Here is a 17,789-nt window from a genome sequence, read left to right as displayed (position 1 = left end):
GGTTAAAACTGCGAGATTAGCAGCAGAAATGGCAGATGATTATGAATTAGTTCATAAATCAAAGTTTGGTTTCCGACATCAGTTTCAGCTGTGAGGGATAGAAACTGGGGACATGAGAAATACTCAAGTGGTAAAGGTAAAGGTGATCTGATGGGAGATAATAAGGAGAGTGTACCTCAGATTAAAAAAGAAATCCAGGAGGGTGGAAAAGAAATGAAAAGTTTCAAATGTTTTCACTGTAATAAACTAAGCCATGTAAAGTCACAGTGTTGGTGGTTGAAGAAAAGCACTGGGAAGGCTGATGTGGTAAAACAGGATAAGACAGTGGGGTTTGTTAAAGTGGTAAAGGAAAGCCCAAGTGAAGTGAAGGAGGTGCAAAAGATTGTACAGCCTGATCAAGAGGGGATTGATAAGAAGGTGCCAGATCTCGTAAAAGAATTTACTTGTGTGGGTAAAGTTTACTCATGTGTATCAGGAGGAGCAGGTAAAGAAGTCACAATTTTAAGAGATACGGGAGCTAGTCAATCTTTGATGGTAAGAGATGAGGAGTTATGTCGTCTGGAAAGAATGTTGCCAGAAAACGTGGTAATATGTGGAATTCAGGGTGAGGGGAGTAGTGTTCCATTATATAAGGTAAGGTTGGAAAGTCCAGTGAAGAGTGGTGAAGTGGTAGTAGGAGTAATAAAGAAATTATCTTGTCCAGGAATACAGTTTATCTTGGGTAATGATATATTTATAGCTGGATCGCAGGTGGGAGTGATGCCTACTGTGGTTGATAAGCCAGTGGAAAATCAGACAACCAAAGTTGAAGGACGAATATCCTGGGATTGGGATACCAAAGGGTATTAACAGTGACAGGGGAACTCATTTCATTAGCAAATTGACCAAAGCCCTAACAGAAGCCATGGGATTTGATTGGAAATTGCAAATACCATATCGGCCGCAATCCTCAGGAATGGTGGAAAGGGCGGATGGAAGAATTAAAACTGCAGTTACAAAAGTGTGTCAACAAAATGGGCTGCTATGGCCAGATGCCATACCCATAGTAATGTATGCCCTGAGAAATCAGGGAAACCGTAATACATGTTTACCCCGTATGAGATATTAATGGAACGCCCCATGACAACTGGAACAAAACCCCCCAATGACCCCAGTGGCAGTAGCCTTAATACGGGCAGATGAGGCATCACTAAAATAAGCCCAGGCCATGTGTGAAACCGCTGAAAAAAAAAACATGAAAAGGTGCGAAAGGCTCAGATGCATCCAAAAGAGGGAAATACGCACCCTTTAAACCTGGAGATCAAGTATATGTGAAAGCACTAAACAAAGATTATTTTTCTCCTAGGTGGAATGGACCCTACCAGTGCTGCTAACAACCCAAACAGCCATTAAAGTAAAAGAAAAGCCAGATGGAATCCACGCAACTCGTGTAAACTACATCATATGGAGCATTGAGAGTACTAGTGAAACGCTGACCTGAAGAGAATGACGGCGCTACTGTTCTTATGTATTATCATATTAATCCAACATCATGTAGAGGGTAAACTGCATACTAACACCTTAATATACATGTCTCACTCATACGCAAAGAGGGTAAATAAATTCAGTTGTTGGGTTTGTACACAAATTCCCAGATGCTTGGGGGAGGGCTTCCCTGTCCGACCTATCCCATTCACCAGTAAAGAGATAGCAGAATGGGCTCTAAGACAAAATAGTACAGGACGTGGTGAAGATACACAGAATATGTTAGATTGGACATTAGCTGGATACGATATGAATAGGTTTGAGGAATGGTGGGGGCCTAGGTTTAATGTAACACGTCAACCGCCCTGGTTGATCCTTCCCAATTATACTGGAGTCCCAAAAGGAAGTATATGCTTTAAGAATCATAAAACACATGGGACCCACTCAGTAGGCACAAGTCAGTGTGATCAGACCTTGAATTGGCAACCCCCTATGTTCCACCTTACAGCTAAAGGATTATTCATCTTTGATTGGTCAGGAGTTGAAAATCAAACTAGTGGAGGCTCCTGGGAAGGGGATCAATTAAACTAATGATGACTGATAGTAAAGAAACCTGACCGCATCTAACAGCACGTATTTTATCTGTGGCCATACCAGAAAATTGGGAAGGCTCCTGCTATTTGGGATATGTAGTCCCTTATGTGCATCACGTCCAGCAACTGCAGGACCATCTCCATCACAGGATGACACAAAGTATTATGACATGGGCACAAATGCTGGGAATAATGATACCACCATTAGGAATAGGCACTAATGCATACGAACTACGCAAACTGCGAGACACCCTTGAGCAGGCAGCTAATGACACTACAGAAGCTGTTAACCAGATAGAAACTGAGATGGTTGCTATAAGAGCGGTTGCCCTGCAGAATAGAATGGCTCTTGATTCCTTGTTAGCTGAAAAGGAAGGCACTTGTGCCCTGATTGGAAGTGACTGTTGCACGTACATCCCTGATAACTCCGAAAAAATCACATTCGTAAAGAGGTGACATGATTACATGAAAATGAGGGATGGGACTTTGGCTTCGGATGGTAGGATCGTCAGGACGGAGGATTGTGTTCTGGATTATAATCACCATTGTAATCTTGATTGTCGTATGGTTACTGTTTTAATGTTGCGCAAGATATTTTTATTGTACTAACACGGGAGAACAGCCCTAGCCGCCTTGCCTCCTTGCCACTAGCTCATAACACGCAAGGAACTGTCATACGTCCGTTCTCCTTACATTATAAGGAGGACACGATAATTTACTAAAAGGTGTTGATCAAAAGATCAACAAGGAGGGAATTGTGGCAGGGAAATAAACATAAATCAACATCGAAGCATGCTGGGAAATGCTGGACTATAGTTCAGCACTGCTTTTAGATGAAAATAAGTAGATCAGGTAACATAAATGAAATACTGCTGAAATATTCTGGTTTCGGCCTTATTATGAAAAACACACTGGGCGGGATACTCCCCTACCCGGCGGGGCGGGGGGTCCCGGCGCCGAAGAGTGGCGTGAACCACTCCGGCGCCGGCCGCCCCAAAGGTGCGGAATCCTCCACAACTTCAAAGAATGGTGGGGGCCTAGGCCCCCACCATTCCTCAAAGTCAAAAAGAAAAAGGAGGCATTTGTCAGGGCTAAAAGGCTGGGAACAGACGAAGCCTGTGTGGCATATAAGGAAAGTAGGAAGGAACTTAAGCAAGGAGTCAGGAGGGCTAGAAGGGGTCATGAAAAGTCATTGGCAAATAGGGTTAAGGAAAATCCCAAGGCTTTTTACACGTACATAAAAAGCAAGAGGGTAGCCAGGGAAAGGGTTGGCCCACTGAAGGATAGGCAAGGGAATCTATGTGTGGAGCCAGAGGAAATGGGCGAGGTACTAAATGAATACTTTGCATCAGTATTCACCAAAGAGAAGGAATTGGTAGATGTTGAGTCTGGAGAAGGGGGTGTAGATAGCCTGGGTCACATTGTGATCCAAAAAGACGAGGTATTGGGTGTCTTAAAAAATATTAAGGTAGATAAGTCCCCAGGGCCGGATGGGATCTACCCCAGAATACTGAAGGAGGCTGGAGAGGAAATTGCTGAGGCCTTGACAGAAATCTTTGGATCCTCGCTGTCTTCAGGGGATGTCCCGGAGGACTGCAGAATAGCCAATGTTGTTCCTCTGTTTAAGAAGGGTGGCAGGGATAATCCCGGGAACTACAGGCCGGTGAGCCTTACTTCAGTGGTAGGGAAATTACTGGAGAGAATTCTTCGAGACAGGATCTACTCCCATTTGGAAGCAAATGGACGTATTAGTGAGAGGCAGCACGGTTTTGTGAAGGGGAGGTCGTGTCTCACTAACTTGATAGAGTTTTTCGAGGAGGTCACTAAGATGATTGATGCAGGTAGGGCAGTAGATGTTGTCTATATGGACTTCAGTAAGGCCTTTGACAAGGTCCCTCATGGTAGACTAGTACAAAAGGTGAAGTCACACGGGACCAGGGGTGAACTGGCAAGGTGGATACAGAACTGGCTAGGCCATAGAAGGCAGAGGGTAGCAATGGAGGGATGCTTTTCTAATTGGAGGGCTGTGACCAGTGGTGTTCCACAGGGATCAGTGCTGGGACCTTTGCTCTTTGTAGTATATATAAATGATTTGGAGGAAAATGTAACTGGTCTGATTAGTAAGTTTGCAGACGACACAAAGGTTGGTGGAATTGCGGATAGCGATGAGGACTGTCTGAGGATACAGCAGGATTTAGATTGTCTGGAGACTTGGGCGGAGAGATGGCAGATGGAGTTTAACCTGGACAAATGTGAGGTAATGCATTTTGGAAGGGCTAATGCAGGTAGGGAATATACAGTGAATGGTAGAACCCTCAAGAGTATTGAAAGTCAAAGAGATCTAGGAGTACAGGTCCACAGGTCATTGAAAGGGGCAACACAGGTGGAGAAGGTAGTCAAGAAGGCATACGGCATGCTTGCCTTCATTGGCCGGGGCATTGAGTATAAGAATTGGCAAGTCATGTTGCAGCTGTATAGAACCTTAGTTAGGCCACACTTGGAGTATAGTGTTCAATTCTGGTCGCCACACTACCAGAAGGATGTGGAGGCTTTAGAGAGGGTGCAGAAGAGATTTACCAGAATGTTGCCTGGTATGGAGGGCATAAGCTATGAGGAGCGATTGAATAAACTCGGTTTGTTCTCACTGGAACGAAGGAGGTTGAGGGGCGACCTGATAGAGGTATACAAAATTATGAGGGGCATAGACAGAGTGGATAGTCAGAGGTTTTTCCCCAGGGTAGAGGGGTCAATTACTAGGGGGCATAGATTTAAGGTGAGGGGGCAAAGTTTAGAGTAGATGTACGAGGCAAGTTTTTTACGCAGAGGGTAGTGGGTGCCTGGAACTCACTACCGGAGGAGGTAGTGGAAGCAGGGACGATAGGGACATTTAAGGGGCATCTTGACAAATATATGAATAGGATGGGAATAGAGGGATATGGACCCAGGAAGTGTAGAAGATTGTAGTTTAGTCGGGCAGTATGGTCGGCACGGGCTTGGAGGGCCGAAGGGCCTGTTCCTGTGCTGTACATTTCTTTGTTCTTTGTTCTTTGTTCAGGGGCTAGGCCGGCCCCGGAGTGGTTTGCGCCATGCTGGCCGGCGGGGAAGGGGCTTGGCGCCGTGCCAAAGGGCCTCCGCTGGCTGGCACGAGTTGGCGCATGCGTGGGAGCGCCAGCGTGTGCTGGCATCAACCCAGCGCATGCGCAGGGGGGGTTCATCTCCGCGTCAGCCATGGCGCAGGAATAGCAGCCGACGCGGAGGAATAGAGTGTCCCCATGGCACAGGCCCGCCCGCGGATCGGTGGGCCCCGATTGTGGGCCAGGCCACCATGGGGACACCTCCCGGGGCCAGATCCCCCGGCGCCGCCCCGAGGACCCCTGAGGCCGCCCGCGCCGCCAAGTCCCGCCGGTAAGGACCTATTCTAATTTACGCCAGTGGGACTGGCAAAAAAACGGGCGGCCACTCGGCCCATCGCGGGCCGGAGAATTGGCGGGGGTACCTGCGCGGCGTGTTTCCCACCCCGCCAAATCCCCGGTGCTGGAGAATTCGGCAGCCGGCGGGGGCGGGATTCACGCCGCCCCCCGCCGATTCTCCGACCCGGCGGGAGGTCGGAGAGTCCCGCCCTTTGTCCTCCGAAAGATAACAAAATGTGTACTTGAGTTGTTTTTAGCCAAGGGCAAGAACATACATACTACGTATTTCATCTTGCGTACTTTCCAAGGTCTATTTAATATAAACATGCCTGTTTTCTTCAAGCTGTTATTTCAGACTATAAAACATGCTGTAAAAGTGCACTGGCTTTTGCAGCTGGAACACTCTCTCTCCGCAAATATATTTGTGTAAATAAATTTCCTTAAATCGAACCTCGAGGAATTTGTCTTTATTTTGATTTCCACGACAAAGCGTGGAAAATCGGGAAATGAGATCTCGCAGATGAGAATCTTGTTTCCCGACTCTCAGAGGAGTTTGGTCCCGCATCGCTGTTTACGCAGACGGCTAACGTTGGCTCAAACTCTACCCAATCTTCTTTTCTCCCGTGAAAACAAATTTGAACATTTGTCGGATTAACCCAAGCCCTTTACACATTCAAAGCAGACAGTACATGATAACTATCTGCTGTCAGCTCATTTAAATGATTTCAGTGTGCAGCAGTGCTAATGCAGCAGTGCTATGCACACCGCTGAGCGGCTACCTGCCTGAGCAGGAGGTGCAACATCACAAAAGGCTAGCACCACTTCAAGTTAATTTGTACAATTTAAAGAAGCTGCAGTAAGAACAACAGTATAATGGTGCAACAGGGGAGAGAGCATTCTCCAAAGCTCTGCAATACATCACGCAGTGGGCAGGAGGAGAGATATCGGCCGTAATTCTGCAAAACCACGGCTACGTGTTGACGCCGGCGTAAACACCGGAGTGTTTCACGTCGGCGTTAATTGGCCTCAAGGTCCAGCGATTCTGAAACCCACAGGGGCCAGCACGGTGCCGGAGTGCTGCACGCAACTCCGGCGCCGATACGAGGCCCTGCCCTGCCGGGCGCAGGTCCACACATGCGCCTGGCGGCCGCTAACATGCCGGGTTCACACAACATGGCGGAGCCACACAGCGGGCCGGCATGGAGGAAAGTAGGCCCCCCGGACCGCGTGCACCCACCGATCGGTAGCCCCTGATCGCGGGCCTGGCCATTGTTGAGGCCCCCCCCCCGGAGTCTGATCACCCCGCAACCCTCCCCCGCCCCCCCACCAGGACGGCCACAGCGGCCGTGGGTCCGAGCTCCCGCCAGGTGGAACCATACGTGAACCACGTCAGCGGGAATTCGATCGACCTCGGGGGCCTCTTTCAACGGCCCCCGACCGGCGCTGCGATGACTGCCCATGCACGGCTGGCGGCGATTCTCTGGTCGCCGGAGAATCGTGCCCCAGCGTCGGACCCGATCGCGGGTCGGAGGCCACATTGTCCTCCCCTGCGCCGAGGCTCGGAGAACCCTGGCCATCCTCTCTCCATAAAGGACCAGGAGACCCTCCAGAAAGAAACTGCAAAGGCAGTGGAAGCAGATGGCTCTCACTGTCAATTCCCTTACAGTGTAGCCCAGAGGCTCTGGATGCAGTGCCACAAGGCGTTCACTGACCTCACACAAGTGGAGACACTCAGGAAAGATGTGAGCAACTCTGCCATTCTTTCGTAAGATCACTGTCAATCTTCAAATGTCACTACTTATTGTCTACGGACATGTCTCACAATGGCCACCAGTTACTGAATTCAAACCAACTAACTGAATTAAAATGTAAAATGGCAAGGCTCACAAATGGCCATATTCCACCTACACACTGAACAAACTCTCATGACTGTTAGACTATGAATCTTGATAACACAAAAATCCTAATCTGATGATCGGTAGGTCATTCTATTCTTGTTCTTACAATCATTTTTTGTATTTAGCATGCAATTGGTGTGGAGCTTGCCTCAATTTGGCCATTGGCCATGATGGAAGTTGATTTTTAAATAAATAAATCTTTGGATTGTAAAAAGTGATTTGAAAATAGTTGATATAATCTCTCAACAAATCTTAAACAAGGCAGTCCTGGTATCGGCACGGTAGCACTGTGGATAGCACTGTTGCTTCAAGCGGCAGGGACCCGGGTTCGATTCCGGGCTTGGGTCACTGTCTGTGCGCAGTCTGCACGTTCTCCCCGTGTCTGCGTGGGTTTCCTCCGGGTGCTCCGGTTTCCTCCTACAAAGTCCCGAAATACTTGCTTTTCTGTGATTTAGGTATTCTGAATTCTGCCTCTGTGTACCTGAACAGGCGCCGGAATGTATCGACCGGGGCTTTTCTGAAAGCTGAAACATGACTTCTACCTCCTTGTATCCTATCCACTAGATATAAAAGCCGGTAGTCTATTAGCGTTTTTGATTATTTTCTGCTCCTGTTCCTGACATTTTAATGATGTGTACCTGGATCCTCAAGTCTCTCCGGAACATAATAGCGTTGCGCTGGTCAAAGAGACACAGCCTGAGTGAGTGAGACACAGACAGAGTGAGAATTTGAAACTTGGTAATTTGGTGCAGTGAGTTAACCAGGAAAGGTAAGTGATAAATCTAATTCTGTTGTTTTTCAGTTAAAAGTGCAGCGTAGATTAGTGTCTGATTGGCTGAAGCTGCCCCCACCCTAATTGCTGAGAGGCAGTTATCTGGCAGTCACCTGAGGCCTGTTTAGGGGCACAAAGGTACACATTGTATTCTTCGCTTTGAAGTTTAAGTAGTGTGAGTCATCCTAAAGTCTGTATAAAAGACAGACAGAAAGCGCACTTAGTAAGCATTGCGCTGGTCAAAGAGACATAGCCTGAGTGAGTGAGACACAGACAGAGTGAGAATTTGAAACTTGGTAATTTGGTGCAGTGAGGTAATTCGATGAAGAGTGGGAGAAGGTGCTTTTTCCCAACTGTTTTGTTCTCTCTCATTCTTCTGGCCTGTAACTTTTAATCAGCAGCGAGAGAACCTGAGAACATCTGAGACCCTCAGAAGGTAAGTAAGTGATTTTTACTCATTTTTACTTTTATTACCTTTTCAAATTGTGTGTGTGTGTTGGGGGGGAACTGAAGTGACATCTCAGAAAAGCTGTGACCTGAGTGGCTGGTTGGGAATCTACACAAAATTAAAAAAATTAAGCATTGGTAACTAATTAAACATAATTACTTAATTATAATTTAGAGGGGTATCTAAGTCAGAGATCGGAGAGTACTATATTTAGCTTTCACATTTATAGTAGAAATCTAGTGCTAGGAAACAGATAGTTAACAGTAACTTTTTTAAATTTTAAAAAACTTTTAACTTTAATTTATTAATTAATTGACGCAATGTCAGTTAGAGGGGTGCAGTGCTCTGACTGTGAGATGTGGTAGGTCCGGGAGGCTTCCAGCGTCCCGGATGGCTTCATCTGCAGAAAGTGCACCCAACTGGAGCTCCTCACAGACCGCATGGTTCGGTTGGAGCAGCAATTGGATGCACTTAGGAGCATGCAGGTGGCGGAAAGCGTCATAGATAGCAGTTATATAAATGTGGTCACACCCAAGGTGCAGGCAGAGAAATGGGTGACCACCAGAAAGGGCAGGCAGTCAGTGCAGGAATCCCCTGTGGTTGTCCCCCTCTCGAACAGGTATACCCCTTTGGATACTGTCGGGGGGGGTAGCCTATCAGGGGAAAACAGCAGTAGCCAGAGCAGTGGCACCACGGCTGGCTCTGATGTTCAGAAGGGAGGGTCAAAGCGCAGAAGAGCAATAGTAATAGGGGACTCTATAGTCAGAGGCACAGATAGGCGCTTCTGTGGACATGAAAGAGACTCCAGGATGGTATGTTGCCTCCCTGGTGCCAGGATCCAGGATGTCTCCGAACGGGTAGAGGGCATCCTGAAGGGGGAGGGCAAACAGGCAGAGGTCGTTGTACATATTGGTACTAACGACATAGGCAGGAAGGGGCATGAGGTCCTGCAGCAGGAGTTCAGGGAGCTAGGCAGAAAGTTAAAAGACAGGACCTCTAAGGTTGCATTCTCGGGATTACTCCCTGTGCCACGTGCCAGTGAGGCTAGAAATAGGAAGATAGAGCAGCTAAACACGTGACTAAACAGCTGGTGTAGGAGGGAGGGTTTCTGTTATCTGGACCACTGGGAGCTCTTCCGGGGCAGGTGTGACCTGTATAAGAAAGACGGGTTGCATCTAAACTGGAGAGGCATAAATATCCTGGCCGCGAGGTTTGCTAGTGTCACACGGGAGGGTTTAAACTAGTATGGCAAGGGGGTGGGCACGGGAGCAATAGGTCAGAAGGTGAGAGCATTGAGGGAGAACTAGGGAATAGGGACAGTGTGGCTCTGAGGCAGAGCAGACAGGGAGAAGTTGCTGAACACAGCGGGTCTGGTGGCCTGAAGTGCATATGTTTTAATGCAAGAAGTATTACGGGTAAGGCAGATGAACTTAGAGCTTGGATTAGTACTTGGAACTATGATGTTGTTGCCATTACAGAGACCTGGTTGAGGGAAGGGCAGGATTGGCAGCTAAACGTTCCAGGATTTAGATGTTTCAGGCGGGATAGAGGGGGATGTAAGAGGGGTGGCGGAGTTGCGCTACTGGTTAGGGAGGATATCACAGCTATACTACGGGAGGACACCTCAGAGGGCAGTGAGGCTATATGGGTAGAGATCAGGAATAAGAAGGGTGCAGTCACAATGTTGGGGGTTTACTACAGGCCTCCCAACAGCCAGCGGGAGATAGAGGAGCAGATAGGTAGACAGATTTTGGAAAAGAGTAAAAACAACAGGGTTGTGGTGATGGGAGATTTCAACTTCCCCAATATTGACTGGGACTCACTTAGTGCCAGGGGCTTAGACAGGGTAGAGTTTGAAAGGAGCATCCAGGAGGGCTTCTTAAAACAATATGTAGACAGTCCAACTAGGGAAGGGGCGGTACTGGACCTGGTATTGGGGAATGAGCCCGGCCAGGTGGTAGATGTTTCAGTAGGGGAGCATTTTGGGAAAAGTGACCAAAATTCAGTAAGTGTTAAAGTGCTGGTGGACAAGGATAAGAGTGGTCCTAGGGTGAATGTGCTAAATTGGGGGAAGGCTAATTATAACAATATTAGGCGGGAACTGAAGAACCTAGATTGGGGGCGGATGTTTGAGGGCAAATCAACATCTGACATGTGGGTGGCTTTCAAGTGTCAGTTGAAAGGAATTCAGGACCGGCATGTGCCTGTGAGGAAGAAGGATAAATACGGCAATTTTCGGGAACCTTGGATAACGAGAGGCCTCGTCGAAAAGAAAAAGGAGGCATTTGTCAGGGCTAAAAGGCTGGGAACAGACGAAGCCTGTGGAATATAAGGAAAGTAGGAAGGAACTTAAGCAAGGAGTCAGGAGGGCAAGAAGGGGGTCACGAAAAGTCATTGGCAAATAGGGTTAAGGAAAATCCCAAGGCTTTTTACACGTACATAAAAAGCAAGAGGGTAGCCAGGGAAAGGGTTGGCCCACTGAAGGATAGGCAAGGGAATCTATGTGTGGAGCCAGAGGAAATGGGCGAGGTACTAAATGAATACCTTGCATCAGTATTCACCAAAGAGAAGGAATTGGTAGATGTTGAGTCTGGAGAAGGGTGTGTAGATAACCTGGGTCACATTGAGATCCAAAAAGACGAGGTGTTGGGCGTCTTAAAAAATATTAAGGTAGATAAGTCCCCAGGGCCTGATGGGATCTACCCCTGAATACTGAAGGAGGCTGGAGAGGAAATTGCTGAGGCCTTGACAGAAATCTTTGGATCCTCACTGTCTTCAGGTGATGTCCTGGAGGACTGGAGAATAGCCAATGTTGTTCCTCTGTTTAAGAAGGTAGCAAGGATAATCCAGGGAACTACAGTGGTAGGAAAATTACTGGAGAGAATTCTTCGAGACAGGATCTACTCCCATTTGGAAGCAAATGGACGTATTAGTGAGAGGCAGCATGGTTTTGTGAAGGGGAGGTCGTGTCTCACTAACTTGATAGAGTTTTTCGAGGAGGTCACAAAGATGATTGATGCAGGTAGGGCAGTGGATGTTGTCTATATGGACTTCAGTAAGGCCTTTGACAAGGTCCCTCATGGTAGACTAGTACAAAAGGTGAAGTCACACGGGATCAGGGGTGAGCTGGCAAGGTGGATACAGAACTGGCTAGGTCACAGAAGGCAGAGAGTAGCAATGGAAGGATGCTTTTCTAATTGGAGGGCTGTGACCAGTGGTGTTCCGCAGGGATCAGTGCTGGGACCTTTGCTGTTTGTAGTATATATAAATGATTTGGAGGAAAATGTAACTGGTCTGATTAGTAAGTTTGCAGATGACACAAAGTTTAGTGGAATTGCGGATAGCAATGAGGACTGTCAGAGGATACAGCAGGATTTAGATTGTTTGGAGACTTGGGCGGAGAGATGGCAGATGGAGTTTAATCCGGACAAATGTGAGGAATGCATTTTGGAAGGTCTAATGCAGGTAGGGAATGTACAGTGAATGGTAGAACCCTCAAGAGTATTGAAAGTCAGAGAGATCTAGGTGTACAGGTCCACAGGTCACTGAAAGGGGCAACACAGGTGGAGAAGGTAGTCAAGAAGGCATACGGCATGCTTGCCTTCATTGGCCGGGGCATTGAGTATAAGAATTGGCAAGTCATGTTGCAGCTGTATAGAACCTTAGTTAGGCCACACTTGGAGTATAGTGTTCAATTTTGGTCGCCACACTACCAGAAGGAAGTGGAGGCTTTAGAGAGGGTGCAGAAGAGATTTACCAGAATGTTGCCTGGTATGGAGGGCATTAGCTATGAGGAGCGGTTGAATAAACTCGGTCTGTTCTCACTGGAACGACCTGATAGAGGTCTACAAAATTATGAGGGGCATAGACAGAGTGGATAGTCAGAGGCTTTTCCCCAGGGTAGAGGGGTCAATTACTAGAGGGCATAGGTTTAAGGTGAGAGGGGCAAGGTTTAGAGTAGATGTATGAGGCAAGTTTTTTACGCAGAGGGTAGTGGGTGCCTGGAACACGCTACCGGAGGAGGTGGTGGAAGCAGGGACGATAGTGACATTTAAGGGGCATCTTGACAAATACATGAATAGGATGGGAATAGAGGGATACGGACCCAGGAAGTGTAGAAGATTGTAGTTTAGTCGGGCAGCATGGTCGGCACGGGCTTGGAGGGCCGAAGGGCCTGTTCCTGTGCTGTACATTTCTTTGTTCTTTGTTCTTTGTATAACAGTCAGCAATTAGGTTAGCTGACAACAGTACAAATTGACTGGATAATTTTCGTGCAAGCTTGGTAACCTCACTGTTTACAGCGAGCTCACATTTGAAAAGTAAACAGGATGGATCAAATTATTTTAAAGGACACACATGCACCTCTATGACGAACTTATTGACTGCGCCTCTCTGAAAGCATATCTTCCGCTCCCTCTTGTTAACACACAGAGACTTCTGATGGGTGCAGATGCCGTTTCTCCCATAAAGGACGATGAAGACGTCAGCATCGGTGCCAGATCCGTAAATGTCGGAAGTGGAAACAGTGATCTCATATGGAACAACTGGAACAGAAAAGTAGAGGTTAGTGTCTGCGCTTTCTTACCACCGAGTTTAATACACAGACTGAGAAAGGCACGTATTTCTACAAAAGACTCACTAACTTCTGGGCAACATACCAGACACTCAGACATCCCAAAAGGAAATAACAGAGTAAAACGGGGACATAAGAAAACTGGCCTGAACATTTTTTTCCTCCTGGGATGAAAATAAATTCTCCTGTCTGGATTTCTTTTTGCAAAGAAAAGAATCTCATTATCGGTGCCCCCTTTTAATGAGGGAATTTTGCTGTCAGAATGTCCTTAAAATATAACCATTCAGTTCCTCCAGATTAACAGTTCGAAACTAATGGGTCTCTCAATTAAAATGGAGATGAGAGGATTTTTGTTTCACTCTGAAGGTTTTGCATCTGTGGAACTCTCTTCCCCAGAGAGGGGTCAAGGCAGGGTCAATGAATATTTTTAAGGCAGAGGTAAATAGATTCTTGACCAACAAGGGAATCAAAGGGTACAGGGGGCAAGTGGAATGTGGAGTTGAGGCTACAATCAGATAATCCATGATCTAATAATAATAATCTTTATTATTGTCACAAGTAGGCTTACATTAACACTGCAATGTCGTTACTATGAAAATCTCCGACGCCTGTTCGGGTACACAGAGGGAGAATTCAGAATGTCCAATTCACCGAACAAGCACGTCTTTCGGGACTTGTAATAAGATACCGGGGCACCCGGAGGAAACCCACACAGACACAGGGAGAACGTGCAGACTCCGCACAGACAGTGACCCAAGCAGGAATTGAACCCGGGACCCTGGCGCCATGAAGCAATGATGCTAACACTGTGCTACCATGCTGCCTTAGTGAATGATGGAGCAGGCCCGAGGGGCCAAATGGCCTACATGCTCCAAATCTGTATGTTTGTACAGTCATAATCGTGTTCTATGGAAAAAAAAATCTTTGCTCAGGAATTTCTTTCAAGTTGCAGTGTTACCTCTCAAATCCCTGTCTGAGTCAGTACGTCACTTGTTTTTCTGAACAGTGGAAGTTGGGATCTTTGGCTGCTGCTTTACTTGGGTGTCCCCTTGGCAGGTCAGTGCCTCTGCCCTGTCAGAGAGACGAGCGTCTGACCCCCCAGCAAAAAAACCTCAGAGCTCAGGGTTACTTTACATAGTGGTGGTGAGCTTTCCCTGGCCTTCACCAGAGAGTCCCAGTGGGTTGGAAGCTACAAGGCAAAGATATGTTTACTAGGTTTTGTCTCTGTTCTCTGAGTGATGGCACAGACCTGACAATAAGCAAAAACAAAAAATGGGTATTGTCTCACAAATTTAATTGGGTTTTTGAGGAGGTGACAAAAATGATTGACAAGGGAATGGCTGTGGATGTTGTCTACATGGACTTTAGTAAAGCATTTGATAAGGTCCCTCATGGCAGGATGGTGCAAAAGATTAGTCACATGGGGTCAGGGGTGAACTAGCTGGATGGATTCAGAACTGGCTTGGCCATAGAAGACAGAGGGTAGCAGTGGAAGGGTGTTTTTCCGAATGGAGGTCTGTAACTAGTGATGTTCTGCAGGGATCAGTACTGGGACCTCTGCTCTTTGTAATATATATAAATGACTTGGAAGGAAAGGTAGTGGGTCTGATTAGCAAGTTTGTGGATGATACTAAGATTGCAGGAGTTGTGGATAGTGATGAAGATTGTCAGAGAATACAACAGGATATAGATCGGCTGCAAAAATGGGCAGAGAAATGGCAGATGGAATTTAACCCAGACAAATGTGAGGTGATGCATTTTGGTAGATCCAATTCAGGTGGGAGCTATAAAATAAATGGGAGTACCATCAGGAGCATAGAGACACAGAGATATTTGGGTACGCAGGTCCACAGATCCTTAAAAGTTGCAGCACAGGTGGAAATGGTGGTTAAGAAAGCAAATGGCATGCTTGCCTTCATAGGACGGGGTATCGAGTATAAAAGCTTGAAAATTATGTTACAGTTATGTAGAACGTTGGTTAGATCACATTTCGAATACTGTGTCCAATTCTGGTCACCACACTTCCAGAAGGAGGTGGAGGCTTTGGAGAAAGTACAGAAAAGATTTACCAGGATGTTGCTTGGTATGGAGGGTAGTAGCTTTGAGGAGAGATTGAATAAACTGGGATTGTTCTCCCTAGAGAGACAGAGGTTGAGGGGCGACCTGATAGATGTTTATTAGGAGTATAGATATGGTGAACAGTTGGAGGTTTGTTCCCAGGGCGGAAATGACAATTACAAGGGGGCACAAGTTCAAGGTGAGGAGGGAAAAGTTCAGTGGAGATGTGCGGGGGAAGTTTTTTACACAGAGGTTGGTGATGGCCTGGAATGCACTGCCAAGTGAGGTGGTTGAGGCAGATACGTTAGCGACCTTTCAGACTTATCTGGATATGCACATGAACAGATGGGGTATAGAAGGATACAGGCGGCTGGTCTAGATAGGACATGTGATTGGCGCAGGATTGGAGGGCTGAAGGGCCTGTTCCTGTGCTGTATTGTTCTTTACTCTTGTCTGGAGCTATCACAGTGCTGGGGAGGGCCCAAGACGGTGTGGACTCCCTGTGTCCTTATTAAACCCACCTCCATTGAGACATTTGGTGAGGATTCCGTCTGTGAAACATGCTGCCATCTTCCTGGCAGCTACCCCCCCCCCCCCCCGACTGGACTTGGAGCGGGTTGTGGAAGCACTGGGGAGGTGTTTAAATGGTGCCCTCCACTGATTACAGAGATTCAGTTGTAGCGGGGCAAGCGAATCAGAGGTCGGCCGCCATGGGCAAGGTGTGAAACTCGTGAACACATTTTTCTTCTTAAAGAGGCTGAATAAAAACGACAACGTTTCTTGCCAGTGGCACCAGCGGGATTCTCTCCGGTTTTCTTGCCGAAACCAACGCTTAGAAAAATGAATGGAAAAATACGCCCATTCAGTATAGACTGCCCTTGAATGAGCAAGCATACTACAGAATGGGAGTGGGAAATCAGGGTGCTGCACATGATGATGGGACTGTGGTAGAGTGCGTCCTGGAGCAATTTGCCAGAGTTGCTGGCCAGGCAGAAAATCCAGTCAGGAGTCTCAAAATGAAGATCCCACTCAAACAGCAACAATCTCACTTTGGAACAAAAATATCAAGCTGCCACCATGAAGAACTTCAGCAGGCTGTAACTTATTCCTGTTTACTTTTATTAGTTTCTACTTTCTTTTTAGGGAAAACATGTCAGCTTGCAAGATATTGGTTGGCAGTTGAGCTCATCTTCCAGGTGTTGGTGGGTTGTGTGAGTCGATAGTGTGGAAAATCAGCAAGGATCCAATTGGTGAGTGTATCCTAAGCAATTTCCTTCAAACCCTTATTAGAGTAATCTGCCTCAAGAAAGGAAAAAGAAGTAAGGAGGATGAAAATTGTGGAAGTGGGAAAACCATGGGACTTTTGTCTCCTGCGAGGGTAAAACCCTTCCAATTGACTTTCAAAGTATGTATGGAATTCCAAACGAAAAATCACTTTCCATTCACTCACATACAGTACAGAAGCATAATTAACAGCATAATTACCAATAATTAGCTTCTTCCCCACTGTTACCAGACCCGCTTATGGATTGAACTGATCTCTTCACACATCTTCTCTACTGAGTAGCACTACACTCCGTACGCTTCACCCGATGTCTGTGTCTATGTATTTACATTGTGTATTTATGTATGTCCTATATTTGTTCATGCATGGAACGATCTGTCTGGACTGTACGCCGAACAGTACTTTTCACTGTACCTCAGTACATGTGACAATAAATAGAATCCAATCCAATTACCATAACATTTCTCATTCATCCCCAGCAAATTGAAATCAGATTTTTTTTGAACAGAATTGGTGGGGTTTGCCTATTTTGTTAAGAACAGTGACTCCTATCTCATTTAACTAGCAAGACGTAACATACATGGAATGTAGTCTTTAGTCTGTAAGTCTGCAGGAAAGAGATCTCGTACTATGTAGCCATCATCCTCAGCTTTATCCAACCAACGTCCACATGGGAAGTGCAGCACCTGTCCAAGCGATGGGGCATCAATTTCTACCCAGTCTAAGAACCAGCCAGCACAGCCTCCTAAAAGAACACACAGCAACATAGGAATCAACCATTCAAATGTTAAAACTGGAATTGTACACATGGGAGAAGAAATGTTTATAAAACAGGTTTAAGTTAAAAGGATAAGTAGAGTCAGAGATGGGCACGTAATGTAAGCAACCAATGGAAGCAATCCTGCGAGAACCAGGAACTGGCATCTGTTGAGTTCAACTGGTTAAACATAATTATCCAATCAATAATGTTTGATTAAGTTCTAGAGTTTTTGTTTAATTACATTGGGAATCAGGTAGAAAATTCACAGATTTTTCACCATTGAGGCTTATATTTTGGTTGAACAAAATCACAACAGCACAAGTTGGAGATGGCCCAGGGGCGGCATTGTGGCACAGTGGTTAGCACTGCTGCCTCGCGGCACCAAGGATCCGGGTTCGATCCCGGCCCCAGGTCAATGTCCGTGCGTCTTGGACCCTGAGAGGACTTCAGAATCCACCGAAAGGGAGACTGATCACCTCACCAGTTAATGGGTCGTATTTACCAGGCTGTGAGTTTTGATACCTTTTG

General features: G+C 46.6%; 1 protein-coding gene across 1 annotated transcript in view; it reads right to left on the bottom strand.

Annotated features, from left to right (window-relative positions):
• Window positions 1-17,789, bottom strand: part of loxhd1a (lipoxygenase homology PLAT domains 1a) — a 332,608-nt gene that overhangs the window by 83,033 nt on the left and 231,786 nt on the right. Inside the window, exons 31-32 of the mRNA XM_072497474.1 lie at window positions 17,082-17,246; window positions 12,948-13,129 (exon numbers count right to left, since the gene is read on the bottom strand). Coding sequence (XP_072353575.1) covers window positions 12,948-13,129; window positions 17,082-17,246 — 347 coding nt within the window. The remainder of the gene's footprint in view (window positions 1-12,947; window positions 13,130-17,081; window positions 17,247-17,789) is intronic.

Source organism: Scyliorhinus torazame, chromosome 3 (genome assembly GCF_047496885.1).
Source record: "Scyliorhinus torazame isolate Kashiwa2021f chromosome 3, sScyTor2.1, whole genome shotgun sequence".
NCBI classification, from domain to species: Eukaryota; Metazoa; Chordata; class Chondrichthyes; order Carcharhiniformes; family Scyliorhinidae; genus Scyliorhinus; species Scyliorhinus torazame.
The sequence above is the reverse complement of the archived record's forward strand: the minus strand, read 5'-3'. Positions and strand labels throughout refer to the sequence as shown.